The sequence below is a fragment of the Umbelopsis ramanniana genome, assembly GCF_025399195.1.
Source record: "Umbelopsis ramanniana AG unplaced genomic scaffold K450scaffold_18, whole genome shotgun sequence".
Lineage (NCBI taxonomy): Eukaryota > Fungi > Mucoromycota > Umbelopsidomycetes > Umbelopsidales > Umbelopsidaceae > Umbelopsis > Umbelopsis ramanniana.
Genome location: NW_026252104.1, coordinates 234706 through 250939, shown reverse-complemented (window position 1 = coordinate 250939; position 16234 = coordinate 234706). Strand labels below are relative to the sequence as shown.

General features: G+C 42.2%; 8 protein-coding genes across 8 annotated transcripts; 5 read left to right on the top strand and 3 right to left on the bottom strand.

Annotated features, from left to right (window-relative positions):
* Window positions 1-261: 261 nt before the first annotated feature.
* On the top strand, window positions 262-2068 carry K450DRAFT_299169 (uncharacterized protein). The gene is made up of 3 exons (XM_051593701.1): window positions 262-790; window positions 863-1337; window positions 1413-2068. The coding sequence occupies exons 1-3, from the start codon at window positions 296-298 to the stop codon at window positions 1922-1924; spliced, it is 1482 nt and encodes a 493-aa protein (XP_051445933.1). The 5' UTR covers window positions 262-295; the 3' UTR covers window positions 1925-2068.
* Window positions 2069-3532: 1464 nt separating this feature from the next.
* K450DRAFT_235296 (uncharacterized protein) lies at window positions 3533-4863 on the top strand. The gene is made up of 2 exons (XM_051588061.1): window positions 3533-3960; window positions 4032-4863. Exons 1-2 carry the CDS (start codon window positions 3552-3554, stop codon window positions 4736-4738), a joined length of 1116 nt encoding a protein of 371 aa, XP_051445932.1. The 5' UTR covers window positions 3533-3551; the 3' UTR covers window positions 4739-4863.
* K450DRAFT_235293 (uncharacterized protein) lies at window positions 4828-5650 on the bottom strand. Its single transcript, XM_051588060.1, has 3 exons — window positions 5433-5650; window positions 5005-5223; window positions 4828-4934 (listed from the first exon to the last, which is right to left on the bottom strand). The coding sequence occupies exons 1-3, from the start codon at window positions 5506-5508 to the stop codon at window positions 4918-4920; spliced, it is 312 nt and encodes a 103-aa protein (XP_051445931.1). The 5' UTR covers window positions 5509-5650; the 3' UTR covers window positions 4828-4917.
* Window positions 5388-8580, top strand: K450DRAFT_235286 (uncharacterized protein). The gene is made up of 13 exons (XM_051588059.1): window positions 5388-5406; window positions 5518-5748; window positions 5812-5910; window positions 5970-6108; window positions 6194-6331; window positions 6395-6528; window positions 6596-6626; window positions 6698-6809; window positions 6869-6978; window positions 7040-7118; window positions 7381-8050; window positions 8121-8196; window positions 8283-8580. Exons 2-13 carry the CDS (start codon window positions 5683-5685, stop codon window positions 8525-8527), a joined length of 1899 nt encoding a protein of 632 aa, XP_051445930.1. The 5' UTR covers window positions 5388-5406; window positions 5518-5682; the 3' UTR covers window positions 8528-8580.
* Window positions 8581-8604: 24 nt separating this feature from the next.
* On the bottom strand, window positions 8605-10300 carry K450DRAFT_235276 (uncharacterized protein). Its single transcript, XM_051588058.1, has 8 exons — window positions 10050-10300; window positions 9905-9991; window positions 9753-9845; window positions 9644-9671; window positions 9397-9572; window positions 9234-9332; window positions 9114-9170; window positions 8605-9046 (listed from the first exon to the last, which is right to left on the bottom strand). The coding sequence occupies exons 1-8, from the start codon at window positions 10099-10101 to the stop codon at window positions 8775-8777; spliced, it is 864 nt and encodes a 287-aa protein (XP_051445929.1). The 5' UTR covers window positions 10102-10300; the 3' UTR covers window positions 8605-8774.
* A 337-nt stretch (window positions 10301-10637) lies between these two features.
* K450DRAFT_235272 (uncharacterized protein) lies at window positions 10638-11889 on the top strand. Its single transcript, XM_051588057.1, has 4 exons — window positions 10638-10790; window positions 10854-10984; window positions 11068-11305; window positions 11375-11889. The coding sequence occupies exons 1-4, from the start codon at window positions 10655-10657 to the stop codon at window positions 11506-11508; spliced, it is 639 nt and encodes a 212-aa protein (XP_051445928.1). The 5' UTR covers window positions 10638-10654; the 3' UTR covers window positions 11509-11889.
* A 447-nt stretch (window positions 11890-12336) lies between these two features.
* K450DRAFT_235264 (uncharacterized protein) lies at window positions 12337-14407 on the top strand. The gene is made up of 8 exons (XM_051588056.1): window positions 12337-12362; window positions 12525-12628; window positions 12723-12781; window positions 12966-13097; window positions 13166-13396; window positions 13466-13642; window positions 13713-13999; window positions 14076-14407. Exons 3-8 carry the CDS (start codon window positions 12727-12729, stop codon window positions 14172-14174), a joined length of 981 nt encoding a protein of 326 aa, XP_051445927.1. The 5' UTR covers window positions 12337-12362; window positions 12525-12628; window positions 12723-12726; the 3' UTR covers window positions 14175-14407.
* Window positions 14281-16014, bottom strand: K450DRAFT_235256 (uncharacterized protein). Its single transcript, XM_051588055.1, has 7 exons — window positions 15681-16014; window positions 15535-15607; window positions 15445-15461; window positions 14931-15376; window positions 14799-14871; window positions 14644-14731; window positions 14281-14557 (listed from the first exon to the last, which is right to left on the bottom strand). Exons 1-7 carry the CDS (start codon window positions 15895-15897, stop codon window positions 14446-14448), a joined length of 1026 nt encoding a protein of 341 aa, XP_051445926.1. The 5' UTR covers window positions 15898-16014; the 3' UTR covers window positions 14281-14445.
* Window positions 16015-16234: the final 220 nt, after the last annotated feature.

The following is a 16234-nucleotide window of genomic DNA, read 5'->3' as shown; positions in this document are numbered from 1 at the left end:
GAAATGGTAGACATGGCGCAGGCAAGAGGTATAGGCAATAGGATGCCGCATGACATGCTGTGTAAATGATTGATAACTGCAAAGAAAGACCGTGCGAATGATGTTGCGCTTACACAGGCATCGCCAACGTTAGTCAGCCGTTGACCGAAATTGCGCTGAGGATTCACGGAAAAAATCAACTGCCGACCTAATTTTTTTTTGCCTGCGGTCTCACTCTGATGTTATAAAAGGAAATCAGTCTTTAGGTTTCTGTTATGCTGTGGCGAAATACTTTTCTTTCTTCCTTCTCTTCATAATGGACACCGCTACGACGTCAGATTCAACAGTGGGAAAGCAAGAAATCAATGAGAAGCCGTCATGGAAGAAGGCCATTGCTTCCCGACTACTGATTCATCCATCTATCGATGAAGATCCTCGCCTGAAGACTTCAAGACAAAAATCCTTAATTTTATTGTGCTTGTGCCTTGGCTCATGTCTACCCGGTCTATCGAGTACATTATACTTCCCAGCCATCCCGGTCATGACCGAGGACCTCAAAGCACCAGCGGTGGCTGTCACCTTGACCACCAGTTTGTTCGTCCTGTTCATGGGTATCGCCCCCATCTTCTGGGCTGTCTTAGCAGATCACTACAAAATTCGACGAATCCTTATTTTGGCCTCTTTGGTCATTTTTATTGGAGCTTCATTAGGATGTGCTCTTGTCAGTAATGTATGGGGTCTGGTTGTCCTTCGATGCCTTCAAAGCACTGGTGCCTCATGTACATCTTCGGTTGGTGCCGGAACTATAACAGTAAGTGATCAAATACGTACGATCAGATACTTATTTGGCGTCAGTCCAAACTAAAAGTCAATCAATTTCTAGGACATGTATGCTATTACGGAACGTGGTCGAGCCTTTGGATTTTTCTTCTTTGGAAACTTTTTTGGCCCACTCGTTGGTCCAATCATTGGTGGATTCCTGTCCTTGAGTTCTCAAAGTTGGAGAGCTACTTTCTGGTTTTCAGTTGCTTTTGGATGCTTTGGATTCCTCGTTGTTTTCTTCTTTTTGCCCGAGACTTATCGCGACGATGCTAAGTGGGATGCTGTATCCAACGACATGGACGAGAAGGTGGAAAAAGCTGAGACAGATAACAACGGTGACCAAGCTGATCTTGAAGCCACTACCGTTCAGAAGCGCAAGTCTATCAATGTCTTTGCTCCTGTTCGAGCACTTTTCCATCCTTTTGTTTTCCTTGCTTCCTTCATGACTGCTGTTGCTTTCGGAGGCATGTTTGCTGTCGAAACTATCATTCCTACAATATACGACGAAAAGTTTGGACTCAACACATGGCAAACAGGTAAACTTTTGATCCTTCGTGGTTATAGTACAAACATCGATTCTTATTCTTTTTTTTTTTTTTTTTGTTATTTAGGCTTGTCATATTTGGGTGCTGGTGTCGGTAACTTTATGGGTACCTTGATTGGAGGTAAATTATCTGATGCCCTGTTGATCCGATCTCGACGACTTCGCGGTGGTGCTGCTCTTCTGGAAGATCGTCTCACTGCCAACTTGTGGCCTGCTGGCTTCTTTTTCGTTCCTCTTGGTGTTTTGATGTTCGGATGGATCGGTGAATACGGGATCAGTGTTTGGGGATGTATCGTTGGCTTCGGTATTCAATGCTTTGGTATGAGTCAAGTGTTCTCTGCTGGAAGCGCATATCTTGTTGATGCTACACCTGGTCGTGGAGCATCCATCACTGCTGGTGCCAATTTCCTTCGCATGCTGTTAGCGTGTATCCTCTCTCTCGTAGCCACGCCAATGTTGAATACCCTTGGACCTGGATATGTTGGTGTTCTCTTTGCCGCCCTTATGGTTCTAGCTATGTGCTTAGCCGTACTCCTCAAGCTTAAGGGAGAAGCTATTAGAAAGATCAGTGGCTTCTAAATCATATCCAATCAGCACTAATAGCTTACATCACTCTTGCACTATATACACACCACTTTCTGCACTTTTAATATGTACATCAGACTAGAAAGAACATTTTTCAATAATAGACTCAAAGCTTGACTAACTCTCATAACGCAAAATACTGTAAATGACTGAAATATTGCTGGTGATATTATAATACGCTTGCGTGACCGACGAAGCCGATTGATATTTCGAATACATCATCGCAACAGAGCTTAACGTGATCTTTCAAATTGCAGCAGATATTTATCCGTATCATTAGGCAGACTATTGATCTTACTGACCTTGGGCTAACGTCGAGATTAGTTGATCTGCCGTAAGATGACGTGATCGGGACTGGAAAGCTTGAAGTAACTTGTCATACAGATGAAAGTTACAGTCATCCGATATTGAATCTCAACGTAGAAACTATGAATAATCGAGGTTGGTCAAAGAAACGACGAAGGATCCTGTGTTAGAAGCGCCTTACTTTTGACGTCGTAAACGATAGACTTTTACGTGAGAGAATCCATTGATCATTCACTGTAAGACACTGGATGAAGGCTATTGTCTTTATAAGTCGATCTTTTCCACGGCTATGATTCAAGGGTACTTTCTATAGGACGAAAGCAAAAGCCGGATTATACCTACAATTGCGTTATAGCATCGAATTTCATAAGGTAGAATCTCTTCAATACCGTAATAGGGCGTTACAAATATGTGGTTTCTTCCGAGAACAGAAAGGCCAAGAAATGCATGTGGTGACCGGTATTTGTTTTCTATCAACACCACACCATTTGGAATGGCTGGCGAATTGAACGCAGAGTGACATTTTGTTGTTTTAAGGCTATCTGGCCGCAAACAAAGCCCATAGCGGAAATGCTAACCTCCAAATTTTTTGTTAAAAAAAAAAAAAAAAAAGCTCGTTCTGTCCTATCCAAATTAAGCGTGAGAGACACCGGAGTCAAGCATAACACTGCCCACGAAAGATGCACAGCCGATTTGTTCAATTCAATTCAATTCAAACAAAATCTGTAGATAACACCCTGGCAAGTTATCAATACAAGGAAATACACATTGTCACACAACGAGTTCCATGTAACCAGACCTCAGAAATTTTTCTGCACCAAAGATTTTATTACTTGTAGCCCGTTTGTGTACCACCAATCTGATTTGCTCTTCCACTTTTGCGAACGTTGACGGCATATAACGCACTATGAGGAAAGGCAGGGTATAAAAAGGCTTGCATATTTCCGTCAAACGCATATCTTTGACAAGTGTGCACCTCATTTTACTGGCCCTCACCGACGTATAGATCTCGCAGCACCGCCATGGAGGCCAGGACTTGCACTATTCCCATGGATTTGTTATCATCCGTCGATTTCTTTGCCACCATGATAAATTCGTCCAATTTTTTTTTTTTGAGTTTGACTTGGCGACGTGTTGCATACCAGATGAACAAAGTCAACGCCATTTTCCAAAGAAACAGCCGGATGTGCGGAGACGTTATCCTCAGTTTCAGTGTAAATTGCGTGATCACTTAGTGCGCAAAATACATATAAAGGCATGAGATGGCGAGTCCTACTCACCACAATCAATCCATCAATTTACTCATCACTAAACTATGGCCCAAGTTCAAGCACCAACACAAGCAAAGGACGGTTGGAGAACATTCTCTACTGAGGTGGAGAACCAGAACCCAACCACCCTTCAATGGCCCGAAAAAATAGAAGGCCCAACCGTGTGGGATGGAAAATACCTCGAGGCTCACCCTGATGAATGGGTCTACCAGCTCAGTAACTCAGAGATCAATGAAATTGATGCTGCTATCAAGCACTTCTTCACCCTCAACAAGGAACTCATTTTCATCGACAAGGCGTCCTTCCCTCTTCCAGAATTCGGAAAGGTGTTGCAAAGGCACAAGGAAATTCTTCTTCAGGGCCGCGGATTCACACTCATTCGTGGTTTTCCAATCAATAACTATACCCGGGAGGAACAAGCCGCTGCATTCATGGGCATCGGTACACACTTGGGTATGTACCTAGATGGAAATCTCGATTTTATGCTTTTGAACACTATACTGACAGTCATTTCATATCTTTAGGACATCGCAAAACACAAAATGGCAAAGGGCATGTTTTGGGTCACGTAAAGGATATCTCCATTGGCTCCCTGACCAAGGCTGTTTATGATGCTAATGATCCCACCACTCGTATATATGCCACTCGTAAAGCTCAGCCTTTCCACGTCGATGGTACCGACATTGTCGGCCTTCTCTGCCTGCAGGTCAGTCAAGAGGGCGGTCAATCATCCGTCATATCTTCACACACTGTATATAACCGCCTCAAGGAGGAGCGTCCCGATATCATTGAGCTATTCAAAGAAACCTGGCACTGGGATAAGAAGGGGGAACATGGACCCAATGATGTTCCCTACCTTTTGGCGCCTCCAATGACATATTACGAAGATAAGCTATTTACCTTCTACGGACCTCACTTCTGGGAGACTGTTCCCAGACTTGGAATTCCAGTTTCCGATGAAAAGTTTGAAGCTATGAAATATGTGCAAAACCTTTGCGAGAAGGAGGCTCTTGAGATGTGGCTCGAAGTTGGTGATATGCAGTTTGTTCACAATCACCAAATCCTGCATGCCAGAAGTGCTTACAAAGATTCCCAAGAATTAACAAGACATTTGTTGCGACTTTGGCTTATCGTTCCAACAGAAGAAGGCGGCTGGGATATGCCATTTGCTAAGCGGGAAGGCGTCTACTATTATGGCGTGAACCACAGCGTTCCACTCGAGGCGGAATAATTAGCTTTAGTATATTTTACCGGTCATCATAAGAAATCAAGTTCATAAAAGGATATATATTTTAAGCGGGATACACATTTACAACGAGGAGGTGTGGGAAGTAGCTAAGTTGTTTTCTACTAAAGTTAAGATAGGTGAAACGTCGAGAAACTCCAAAAAAATTGGGAGAATTTTTTTTTTTAATTTTGAGTATGAACTGGATTATAAGAAGGCAAGGTATTAGAATTGATGCTGGTTACGAATATTTGTTCATGTCATTTGCTTACCAGTTTGGTCAGTCTCAATGAATTTGACGTAGTCCTTAGCTTCAAATGTGTTGACCAAGCCATCCTTATTGTCGGGCAAGGAAACTGATAGACCCTTCAATCCAGCAGTATATTTATGGTTGATTACACCGTTAGCAGCGAGAACATCATCCTGAGCCTTTTTGAAGTCACTGTCGGAAATATCTCGGTTGAACACCATGATAAAGTCTGTATAACCGGCTGAGACATAAAGTAAGTGATTAGTTAACGATTACAAGTACATAAATAGCATAAAAAAGGCAGCTTGAATAGATGGTGTACAGTCGAATATTCAATGTAGCTGAAATGATTGCAGGGAGTCGACCAAAGGATGACGAATTTACTTGGCCGAGGTTAAATGCCAAGGGCGGAGAGACTCAGCAGGTTCGAAAAGCACATATTGTATTTACCTTTGGCAGCATAGGCATTTAGAGAAAGAAGAGCGGTCAAGGCAACTGTAGTGATAATACTGATAATGCTTCTCATTTTAAGTAGGAGTAGTATGAAAGTGAAATAGACTGTTCATATTCTTGCGGGTTGAAACCAAAAGAACATGTTACGACCGACGGAGTGACTGCATTCTGTCACGTGGATATTTCGTTTTTCGGTTTTGTCAGTTTTGTCGATCGAGCGCCAGAAAGAATTCAGAGCAATTGTGTCATGGCAAAAGCAAAAGGAAAGAAAAAGAAGAATGATGCCGAACACAAGGCTAGAATTCAGGAAAAGGTTATTTCTCGGCCATTGATCATTTACATTCCAAACTACCAGTAGTTAACAGATCCGATTTAGGCAAACCGAAAGTCGAACAAGAAAGTCAAGAAGTCCAAGGAGAAGGCAGAAGAGCCTGAAGAAGATATTGAATCTATCCTCGCCGCTTTCCAGAGACAAGTAAGTCCTAATAAATAGCTTGAAAATGTTTTTCCTTATGGCTAAAGCCGTCCAAAAAGCAAGAAGAGCAGTACAAAGTTACAGAGGAAATTATTGGAAACCCTCCCAGTAGACGGGCGAATGGAACGTTTTCTCCGCATCCAACGAATACCAACGAGTTGATCCTCTTTGGAGGTGAATTTTATGATGGACAAAAGGGTAAGAGCCTGCATTGACATATTGAAACCGAGTTTGTACGTAGATCAACGGAATTTGACATTTTCACTCCATGCACCTTTTTTAGTGCATATGTACAATGACCTTTACCGATACAGCATCGACAAAGATGAATGGAAGAAGATTACTTCACCTAATTCTCCTGGTCCGAGATCTGCTCATCAAATAGCGATTATGCCCACAGGAACGCTATTTTTGTTTGGAGGTATGGCTACTGCAATAATTCCTACAGTGGGCGTTCACCAATAGGTTGACTAATATGTCGCAGGTGAATTTATATCTCCCAATGAAACACAATTTTTCCATTATAAGGACTTTTGGTCTTTCGACTTGAAGACTAATCAATGGGATAAGTTGGAAGTTAAGCAAAAACCGTCAGCAAGATCAGGTCATCGCATGGCAGTATGTGTATCAAAATTTGGGACCTGAAAGCTATCCTTGCCTCATTTATACTAACATCCTGTCTTAGGTTTGGAAGAACTTCATTGTTCTGTTTGGTGGTATGTGTCGTGAAGGCGCAAGGTTTTTGGATTTAGAAGAGCAGTAGTCTGACAATTTCCCGTTTTTCCAGGATTTTACGATAATTATGTACAGACAAACTACTATGACGATCTATGGGTTTTTGATACGCTGACTTACAAGTGGACCAAAATCGAGGTTCCTGAATCATCGAATCGCCCAACGTAAGCAATGTGTAGTGTATGGCCCATTTTAACGGATGTTTTCTAACAGTATGTCATAGCGCAAGGTCCGGTTTCTGCTTTATTCCATGTAACGATGGTGTAATTCTATATGGAGGGTACTGTAAGCAATATACCAAGGGACAACGAGCCAAGGGCATTGTTCATACAGGTAAAGCAATGTACAGCCGAGGTTTCAGTGTGCATACAAAACATCTAACCATCCTATCTAGACACTTGGTTGCTGAAGATGAACACAGACTTGAAAGGAATCAAATGGGAGAAGCGAAAGAAATCCGGCTTTGCTCCAACGTAAGTAGTATACTAATTTTTCAATTACAAGTTGCGTGTAGCAAGCAGGCAGCTAATTGCATGCCTATCTGGCTGTTGTAGTGCAAGAAGTGGAGCAACAATGGCAGTTTACAAAAATAGAGGCATCTTGTTCGGCGGTGTATACGACGAGGATGTGAGCGAAGAAAAGCTTGAAAGTACTTTCTTCAACGAACTGTAAGGAAATTTGACAAAGTAGCGCATGAGTCTAGCAACTCCCTGCTAACAGTGGCATTCAACATAGCTTTACATATCAGATTGACAACGGTAGATGGTTCCCGCTGAATTTACGCAAGAGTAAGCAGGCTAAGAAGGCACAGAAAGCAAAAGCACAAAAGCAACATCATTCAAATGACAGTGATGAAGGCTCTGGCTATGATTCGAGCAATGAGGCACCCAAAACCGGTCAACAGCAACAGCTTCCCCAAGACGATAGTATGGAGGATTTTGCTCCACGCGCACGTTATAATGCGATGACCTGTGTGCAGAAAGGCATACTGTATATATATGGTGGCATTCTCGAAATTGAAGACAAGGAATTCACTTTGGATGACTTTTGGAGCATCAATGTAGAGAAAATGACGGAATATACGTGTATGAAGAGCAGTGAACTTGACGAACAAATCTGGTTAGGAGAACAAAGCGACGATGACGACGATGAAGATGATGAAGATGATGAAGATGATGACGACGATGAAGATGATGATGAAGCTGCGAGTGATAATGAAGACGATGAAAATGAAAGTGTAGGCAGCAAAGCAAAAAAACGAAAGTCGAAAAAGAAGGATGAAAGCAAGAAGGATGAGAACATGACCGATGTAGTCATAGAGGAGGAGGCGGTACCTGATGTCATAGAAGAAGAAGACGAACAAGCGCAAGCTATGAACAAACTGAATCAGCTGTTGGAGCAAGACGTAAGTAACGTTACATGCAGTAATTTAAATCCAGTACTAGTGTCTTATTCATCGGCTATGTTCATTGTAGGCGAAAGCAAAAGAGGAGGATGCTCTTGGTACCCCGAACCTGGGAGAAAGCTTGAGGGACTTCTATGCCAGAACTTGTAAGTTAAACTTTTGGAATAGTTCTGACCATGAGATGTATCCACAAATAAGCCCTCCGTTTCTAATTCATCAAATCCTTTCATAGCTGAATTTTGGGCAAGAAAAGCCTTCGAGGAGGATGAAGAAGGCATGGCTCGCGGAAAGGCGTTGCGTAGAGATGCTTTCAGTATGGCCGAGCAGCGATACCAGGACTACCAACCTATTTTACAGGAGATTGAGAAGCTCAAAATGGATGCAGGTCTGGATGAAAATGATACCATCATCTCGAAGAAGGTCATGGGTGGCAGTGATCCTGCTGCCGATAAAATGGCTTCTCGCAATAGACGGTAACTTAACATCAATTCAAAATAAAACAACTGAGATTTATAGAATCAAACATAACAGCTAAGGCTGTTTCTTCATTTACCCTTTGGAGTACAATGTCTAACCTACATTTGAAGTTAGTTGAAATGCACACCATTGCACGCAATTATGCAGAACCATGTTAATTGGATATTATATAATCATAATTTATATGGCCATTGAAAAGATTGCCTTTGCTCTGGACCTCAAAATAAAACATCATATCGCTAGGTATTTATTCGTTCTTCTTTCCTGCTTCGCTTTCCGGTGCCTTCACTGCTTTCACCATTATTGCGCTAAGTAATCTGTCGGTGATCCATCTTGGCAAGTAGAAGAAGATCAAGAACAGAGGTGTGAGGTGTCCAAATGTAAAATACCTAGGTGGAGAACTCTTCAATACAGTCTGCACTACTTGCTTGGCAAACACTTCGGTTGGAGTAGCCCTTGGGCCCTGCGAAGCGTTTGCTCTTCCGTTAATGACAGCCTTATACTGTTTGTACAAAGAATCTTTGAATAGGCCGATGTCAATATATAGTTCAACAATTCTCATCCCCCAGACAAACTTCGAACTAACCGATTGGTAACGAGATAGTCGCTATTGCTGCGTCACCAAAGTTTGATTTGATGGAACCTTAAACACACATGTGAGAACTCAGTAAAACCATTGACCAGTCTTCTTATGGTTTAAGCTTACCTGGTGCTACAATCATAACATGGACACCAAATGGCTTAAGCTCCATGCGCAATGTATCTGTCATAGAGTGAATGGCAGCCTTGGATAGACAGTAAATACCTGAAAGAAGGAGCATAATGAATGGCATGCGTTACCTCATTACAACACGAGTGAAGATCTATACCTGCCCATGGTGTGGAGACGTATCCGACCACAGAGCCAATGTTTACAATCTTGCCAGATCCCCTCTCAGCCATACGGCGACCGACAGCTTTACACATAGCAAGTGTTCCAAAAACATTCACCTCTAAGCAATGACGAGCAGACGCCATATCCGTATCCAACATAGCTCCAATAGCACTATACAAGTAAACTACGGTTCAACAAATGAACCTCACGTAGGTCCGACTGATACGCGTAGGTACACTTACTGAGCTCCAGCATTGTTGACAAGAATATCTTTTGATTTCATCATTGATTTTGAGAGAAAGTTAAAGATCTCAATCGACTAAAAATTAATTTCGTAGCCAAAGAACTTACCGACATGACCTGCCTTTTCATAAATCTCGGCCACCGCTTTTTCGATGGATACCTCGTCTGTTACATCCAGGGACACCTTCTCACAACCAAATGCTGTTTGAGGAAAACTTAATTATAGAGAAAACCGAGCTTAGTAACGAACTAGACCATACCTTCCAAACCGTCCATAGCGTTCACTCTACGGGCGGTAGCAAAGACTCGACACCCTTTGGCGGCGAACTGTTGGCAAAGGTTGAAACCTAGTTACTGTTAATGGCACAATGCTGGATGAGCTGGCACAAGTTGAAATGCCTGTACCTATACCACCTTGGGAGCAGCCAGTAACGACAACGACAGGTTTATCAGACATAATAAAGAAAGCAGAGCAAGCACACTTCGATTTCCAATTGAAGGCAAAAAGTAATGGCGCTGACTTGCTTCAATTCTCACTGCCACGTGAACACTGGCTAGGAAACTGGAGCGCCTCAATTCTGCTTGCTTTTGACCAGAAAGTATTAAAGCCTAAGGAGGGTCCAACAAAAACGCGTAAAAAACTCATTAGAGAGTACAGATACACGCTTCTGTCAAGACGTACGCTATCAGTAAAAATATTACACAACGGGAAAACTAAACGATGCTCCATGCTTGCCCTGGATCAATGCTTCTTTAATGTCTGCTTGTGGCTGCTATCGCGATAGACACGTACAAATTATGTATCATATGTAGACGGGTAATTATATGGCTATTAACATCATTTATAACCTGATATACACTGGTATATGGTCATTATGATAGCCACCTTCAACGTATTGACCATTACTTTTGATGGCAGCTCTGTGACTGGCATTTCGAAGGCAATTGTAGTACCTCCTCAACACGAGCAAAATCGATTCATAACCTTTAAATCTTAGTACCGTTCGGCCATGTCAGACGTGGACTATGTCAAGAGAGAGTCTGAAGACGTGTTAAATGCTGATCACTTTGAAAGTGAAGAGTCAGACTGGCAGGTACAAAAAGAGCTCGCATTACTGAACGCCATCTCGAAATGCAAGCCAGTTGGTAAGCTCGCTTGATAAATCAGTGTGCCCCTGTCTGCTTGTGATTGATTGACATGTTCTTTAGGCATGCACAAGCACTTTAGGATCATAAGTATTCAGCGCCAATACAACCAAGACAACCCTTCCCCACTTACTATAGAGGAAATCTGGCGGGAGCTTGAGCACCTCTATGGAATTGAAGCTCTCAACGAATTGGTAACTACCTAGTGTTTTTGACTCCTGTGGTACGCTTTGAGGATCATGAGGCACGATATCTTATTACTCTTTTTCTGTTTTAGGAAGAAGCGGACGAAGAGGACGATATGGATATGGACCAGCCCGGTGCAGGAGAGTTTACACTGCCTATGGATGATTACGAGCAACTGATCTTCGAACATCGACAAGACGATCAATCATCACAGCAAGGCTCCATATCGCCAACCATAACTCCCTTAAAAAAGAAGGCTGCAAGGAAAGAATCTTCACCAACATCATCCATAACGGGCTCAAATGCATCGACTCCAGAGCCAGAGGAAGGTGAGTGCATCGTGACTTTTGTTTGTTGGATTTGTTTGGAGCCCTCTCTTACCGATAGTCGTGGTACAGCTAAAAAAGTGCGACGACCACGAGGAAAACGATCGGATGCCACACCTGAGCCAGTCAGTAAAACAACGACAGGAAGGCGGTCAACGCGAGGGTCAGCGGCACCACGAGGCGGTAGAAAAACCAAAAAGAAATAGTGATTAGTCAGAGACGATATAATTGTAATATAATGTGAACTGAACATGGTAGCGGCAATGTTTTTATTTTTGCATAATGTTTTTGGATTGCAATACACCTTGGCAGGGCAGTGCAAAAGAGCTGAAAATTGGCGAATAGTACAAGAATTATTATTTCCATCTTTTTCTTGAACCTACAAGTGAACACCTACGCTCGGAAGAACAGCCTACGTTCTACAAACAATCATATCACAATCTCAAAGCTTGTTAGCTATTTACAGGGTTCTCAACTTTTGACATTATCTATGGTTACAGTAGAATCAAATGCTTACCAAGCCAACTTGGATAGAATAATTGAAATGATACTTCAAACCAGCAATAAACTAACAACCTGTAAATGACCGTTTCCTTATAGTTGCACATAGTCGCGACATTTATTAATGTGGCCGCGGTAGTAATTTAAAAAAAGCATTGTATAAGCCTTTGCTGTTGTTGTGCCTCCCAATGGGTGTACCACTTGGAACCCCCCCCCCCTCGTCTTATTGCTGAGAATTTGCCAAAATTGGCCAGCCTTCGATTAAGACTGAGAGTGCTACTATACTCCACAATAATAAAGGATGGCAACGGTTAACTTCAGCTTTTGAATTAACCACAATAATCCATTACTTGATGTATTAGCCAGTAGCTAAGTTTATATCCAACAACGTTATCAAGGGCTCAATAAGCTATGGGCTGTGAAAAATATAGGACGACAGTATGCGGACTGAGTTTCAAACTCAGGCAAATCCGTCCGAAAAACACACTGAATTTTTCGTCTGGTCTCGACCATTTCCGCTTCCCTGCTAAAACCTCTTCACTACAACTTCGGTGCTCAAGTACGTATACATCCCCTTCCCCCATTTCAACGTCTTTTTTATTTCATGTAACGGAAACCGGTTGTACGATCTATGTAAAAAACATACTGTATTTGAGTCATTCGCCTCTTCAGCTCTTACCACGCGTTAGATGTGCGCCAGATTACTCATAGATTTCTCCAGTCAACATTGGCGGCACACTCACTGGATTCCGACATCTCAGTGCGACTATTCTTAGTTTCTTTCTTAGGATAGTTCCTTTATTGCCTTTTGAGATATGAGTCAACGTAGCCGTCCTTCCAGCATTGAGATTACGCCCCATCTTATTTGACTTTTTGATTGATTTTGTGGCCCACTGATTCAAACTCATTCTCTCCCTAGAGTCATGGCGGATCCCGTCGATGTTGATGTCGATACTATAATTGAAAGATTGCTGGAAGGTGAGGAGATCCTTTTAAATCTAATGTACAATAGTACCGTGCGCGTCCCATAGTTGTGTAATTCTTGAGGATCAGTCTTCATCATCCCAAAATGTTGCAACGCTACACAGTAGCTGCCTACCCAAAATATTTCATTGTGAACTCAACCTGATTAATGATTTTCGTTTATCTCTTTCTTTTCTAGTAAGAGGAAGTCGTCCTGGTAAACAAGTGCAACTCGCCGAACATGAAATTCGATTTCTTTGCCAAAAGGCTCGTGAGATCTTCATGAGTCAGCCCATCCTCTTGGAGTTGGAGGCACCCATCAAGATTTGTGGTAAGATAATGGTGTTTCATAATGACGATACCGTTGCCCTGTCATACTCAATATTTAGTACGTGTTAGGTGACATACACGGGCAATACTATGACCTGTTGAGACTTTTTGAATATGGAGGCTTCCCACCAGAAGCAAATTATTTGTTTTTGGGAGATTATGTTGACAGAGGCAAACAATCACTTGAGACCATATGTTTGCTGCTCTCCTACAAAATTAAATACCCAGAAAACTTTTTTATTCTTCGTGGAAATCACGAATATGCAAGCATAAATCGTATATATGGCTTCTACGACGAATGTAAGTTCCATAATTGATGGAGAAGCATCTATCTAGCTGTACACTTGCTCATCACTCTTTACTATGTAGGTAAACGACGGTACAACATCAAGCTATGGAAGACTTTCACAGACTGTTTCAACTGCCTTCCAATCGCCGCTATAATCGACGAAAAGATCTTCTGTATGCACGGTGGTCTTTCTCCTGACTTGCAAAGCATGGAACAAATTCGCCGAGTCATGCGTCCTACTGATGTTCCTGACACAGGTAAAGTCAATGAGGCTCACCTGTACTGTCTAGTGCCTATTTTTCACACCGTTAACGCATTTGCTGTTAGGTCTTCTCTGTGATTTGTTATGGGCAGATCCCGACAAAGATATCACTGGATGGAGTGAGAACGACAGAGGTGTTTCATTTACTTTTGGACCTGATGTTGTTACTCGCTTCCTTCAAAAGCACGATATGGACCTCATCTGTCGTGCACATCAAGTTGTTGAAGATGGTTATGAGTTTTTCGCAAAGAGACAGTTGGTTACCTTGTTCTCCGCACCAAATTATTGTGGTGAATTCGATAACGCTGGCGCCATGATGAGCGTCGACCAAACCCTCATGTGTAGTTTCCAGGTAAGATTATACCCTGTCACGTCATAACTAGTGTTCATGAGAGTCAACATCAGCTCACCCTGTCTATTCATTGTAGATCTTAAAGCCGGCGGAAAAGAAATCAAAGTACGTTAACATGGCAGGTCAATCAGCAGGCGCACAGCGAGGCAAGAAGAAGAAGAACGTTGGTGCATGATATTAGAATCACGATGTCAAACAGGCAAAGCACTCCGTACCCTTTTATCACAACTCTCTCTCTATCTCTCTCTTCCTTCATTTCCTTCTTATTTCCTTTTTTCCACTATATCTTTTCTTTCTCTCTGAATGTATGCAATTGTTCTATAAATGCGCGTTGGACATGGATCCAAAAGTCCGTCAGTACACAGTGTGTGCGAGACTTTCATCTTTATTTTTTCGTGTGCGGGTTCAAAGTGATCGAAGATTATTTATTATCTTTGTTATAGTCATTAGAATTTTCTTAAATCATTGACGTTTGGGCGTTGCATGCTAGGACGATAGGTCGTTGCCATCATATCAAGCATTTCTGTCTTGAGTTCATTGCAGTATTTGTCAATGGGTCTGTAATGTAGCATTGAAGATATGTTATATAAAGCAGTGAACACGGATGACCAAAGTGAGTGGCAGCGGCCTTGTTCAGTACTTACAGGTCATTCAGATCATATCCAAATGGATCGCTAATCTCAAGTGCGATGGCTTCCATACCAAAGAATGTGAATACAGCAGCACATGTCACTGAGCCATACAAGAAAAATCATTAATTTGTCTCATCTCACACAAGTCTATTTTGTAATCTATTTACCTGGTACCACCCACCAACCAAGGGCTGACGCAAGTTGCGGGGGTAGAGCAAGACAATAGAGGGTTATGATTTGCTGAAAACATGGGGTTAGAGAATTTATCAGGTACGCAAATGATATTTTGCTCACTGTACCTTTAGATGAATGGAATATGCCAATGGCCAGGGAGTTAAGATCCTTTCTGCGTTAGACAGCTCATTTGTAAACGTATTGATTCCCGCCAATAAGGAGCCAGCACTTCGAGGATCCACTTTATCAGTTTTTTCGAACATGATCACATATTGATGTAATAGCTTGATAACCTCAAGTGGAGGGATTTTGGGGGAATTGCCATCGAATGATTCAACAAAGCTAGGTGGAAGGTATTCTGCTAGATCAGCGTGATGGAGTCCAGGTTTTCGTCTGCAATGGTTTTTCAGGGCCAATGAATATGCAACGATCAATTTCATGACGGTTATTTTGTCTTCATCAATCTCTGTCGACGTATTGGTATCTCGAACATTGAGCCATAGGTTTAGCATCATAGTTCGAGAAGTAGATGAGATGGATGCCCACAGTCCACGGCACGCCCACCATCGGTCTGACACCAACATAAAGGATCAAATGCTGCTATCATTGCCGTTGCATGCTAAGACTAAATAAACTTACCGTATGCTGTAGAGGTTCTGTTGGTATGAAAAGTCAGGTTAAAAATGATAGTTTAAAGCGCCATACAAGGTGGTTTTGCAAGGGATCTACCTGAAGGAAACTAGCAGTCCTATTGCCATTGACATTAATGAGATGACCGAGCCTCCCAGTGAGGGCAAGATGCCTAATAACACCAGGTATGTTTTAGCTGCAGATCGATCATTTTCCTGTTCTTGGATATATTCAAATACACTTGCCTGTACTTCGAATGGCAGCAAAAAACGAGGAGTAGACCGCAAAAAGTACCACCGGGGCTGCGATGGAAGGAAGGATACTTCCTCGAACACGAGTCAGAATCTGGTCCCCTTTAAACAATAACCGAAAACTATCCATGGTCAACTCAAGCACCGAGATTCCTGCTTCAGAAACTTTCTCCTGTAGACTTTGTAAAGCAGGCTTTTCTGTTGGTGGCATATTGCGATAGAAGAAAGGTGGAGCTATTGCGTCGATCTGGCTTCAGGCTTGCTGAAAGGAATCGTATTGGCAGGTTTTATTTACGATCACGGGCTTTCATCGTCATTCAAAATTTCCTTATATAAACTACCAACCTCCGTACAAATGTAAATGAAGAAGGGATAGCACATGGATTTTCAAAGCATTTTACTGACAAAATATCAAAAACATGGCTTTGTATGTTATTTCAAAGCCTGTCTCATCATTCAGGGTTTGCTAATAATACAAGCCTCTTAAAGGACCAATAAATCCATCGGTATGCGGAACTGCAATATTATGTCCTAAGCGGGAGGCTATA

What these genes read in the sequence shown, in the direction of transcription:
- K450DRAFT_299169 (XM_051593701.1), top strand. Translation starts at nt 296, where the DNA reads ATGGACACCGCTACGACGTCAGATTCAACAGTGGGAAAGCAAGAAATC. An exon ending in TTGGTGCCGGAACTATAACA is followed by an intron (nt 791 to 862) that starts GTAAGTGATCAA and finishes ATCAATTTCTAG; the next exon opens with GACATGTATGCTATTACGGA. An exon ending in ACTCAACACATGGCAAACAG is followed by an intron (nt 1,338 to 1,412) that starts GTAAACTTTTGA and finishes TTTGTTATTTAG; the next exon opens with GCTTGTCATATTTGGGTGCT.
- K450DRAFT_235296 (XM_051588061.1), top strand. Translation starts at nt 3,552, where the DNA reads ATGGCCCAAGTTCAAGCACCAACACAAGCAAAGGACGGTTGGAGAACA. An exon ending in GGGCATCGGTACACACTTGG is followed by an intron (nt 3,961 to 4,031) that starts GTATGTACCTAG and finishes TCATATCTTTAG; the next exon opens with GACATCGCAAAACACAAAAT.
- K450DRAFT_235293 (XM_051588060.1), bottom strand. Translation starts at nt 5,508, where the DNA reads ATGAGAAGCATTATCAGTATTATCACTACAGTTGCCTTGACCGCTCTT. An exon ending in AAATGCCTATGCTGCCAAAG is followed by an intron (nt 5,224 to 5,432) that starts GTAAATACAATA and finishes TTTATGTCTCAG; the next exon opens with CCGGTTATACAGACTTTATC.
- K450DRAFT_235286 (XM_051588059.1), top strand. Translation starts at nt 5,683, where the DNA reads ATGGCAAAAGCAAAAGGAAAGAAAAAGAAGAATGATGCCGAACACAAG. An exon ending in ATTTTATGATGGACAAAAGG is followed by an intron (nt 6,109 to 6,193) that starts GTAAGAGCCTGC and finishes CACCTTTTTTAG; the next exon opens with TGCATATGTACAATGACCTT. An exon ending in CTTCATTGTTCTGTTTGGTG is followed by an intron (nt 6,627 to 6,697) that starts GTATGTGTCGTG and finishes CCGTTTTTCCAG; the next exon opens with GATTTTACGATAATTATGTA.
- K450DRAFT_235276 (XM_051588058.1), bottom strand. Translation starts at nt 10,101, where the DNA reads ATGTCTGATAAACCTGTCGTTGTCGTTACTGGCTGCTCCCAAGGTGGT. An exon ending in CGTCTCCACACCATGGGCAG is followed by an intron (nt 9,333 to 9,396) that starts GTATAGATCTTC and finishes TCCTTCTTTCAG; the next exon opens with GTATTTACTGTCTATCCAAG. An exon ending in GACTATCTCGTTACCAATCG is followed by an intron (nt 9,047 to 9,113) that starts GTTAGTTCGAAG and finishes GCCTATTCAAAG; the next exon opens with ATTCTTTGTACAAACAGTAT.
- K450DRAFT_235272 (XM_051588057.1), top strand. Translation starts at nt 10,655, where the DNA reads ATGTCAGACGTGGACTATGTCAAGAGAGAGTCTGAAGACGTGTTAAAT. An exon ending in TTGAAGCTCTCAACGAATTG is followed by an intron (nt 10,985 to 11,067) that starts GTAACTACCTAG and finishes TTTCTGTTTTAG; the next exon opens with GAAGAAGCGGACGAAGAGGA. An exon ending in GACTCCAGAGCCAGAGGAAG is followed by an intron (nt 11,306 to 11,374) that starts GTGAGTGCATCG and finishes GTCGTGGTACAG; the next exon opens with CTAAAAAAGTGCGACGACCA.
- K450DRAFT_235264 (XM_051588056.1), top strand. Translation starts at nt 12,727, where the DNA reads ATGGCGGATCCCGTCGATGTTGATGTCGATACTATAATTGAAAGATTG. An exon ending in GGCACCCATCAAGATTTGTG is followed by an intron (nt 13,098 to 13,165) that starts GTAAGATAATGG and finishes AGTACGTGTTAG; the next exon opens with GTGACATACACGGGCAATAC. An exon ending in ATATGGCTTCTACGACGAAT is followed by an intron (nt 13,397 to 13,465) that starts GTAAGTTCCATA and finishes TTTACTATGTAG; the next exon opens with GTAAACGACGGTACAACATC.
- K450DRAFT_235256 (XM_051588055.1), bottom strand. Translation starts at nt 15,897, where the DNA reads ATGCCACCAACAGAAAAGCCTGCTTTACAAAGTCTACAGGAGAAAGTT. An exon ending in CATATTCCATTCATCTAAAG is followed by an intron (nt 14,872 to 14,930) that starts GTACAGTGAGCA and finishes CCATGTTTTCAG; the next exon opens with CAAATCATAACCCTCTATTG. An exon ending in TGGTTGGTGGGTGGTACCAG is followed by an intron (nt 14,732 to 14,798) that starts GTAAATAGATTA and finishes TGTATGGCTCAG; the next exon opens with TGACATGTGCTGCTGTATTC.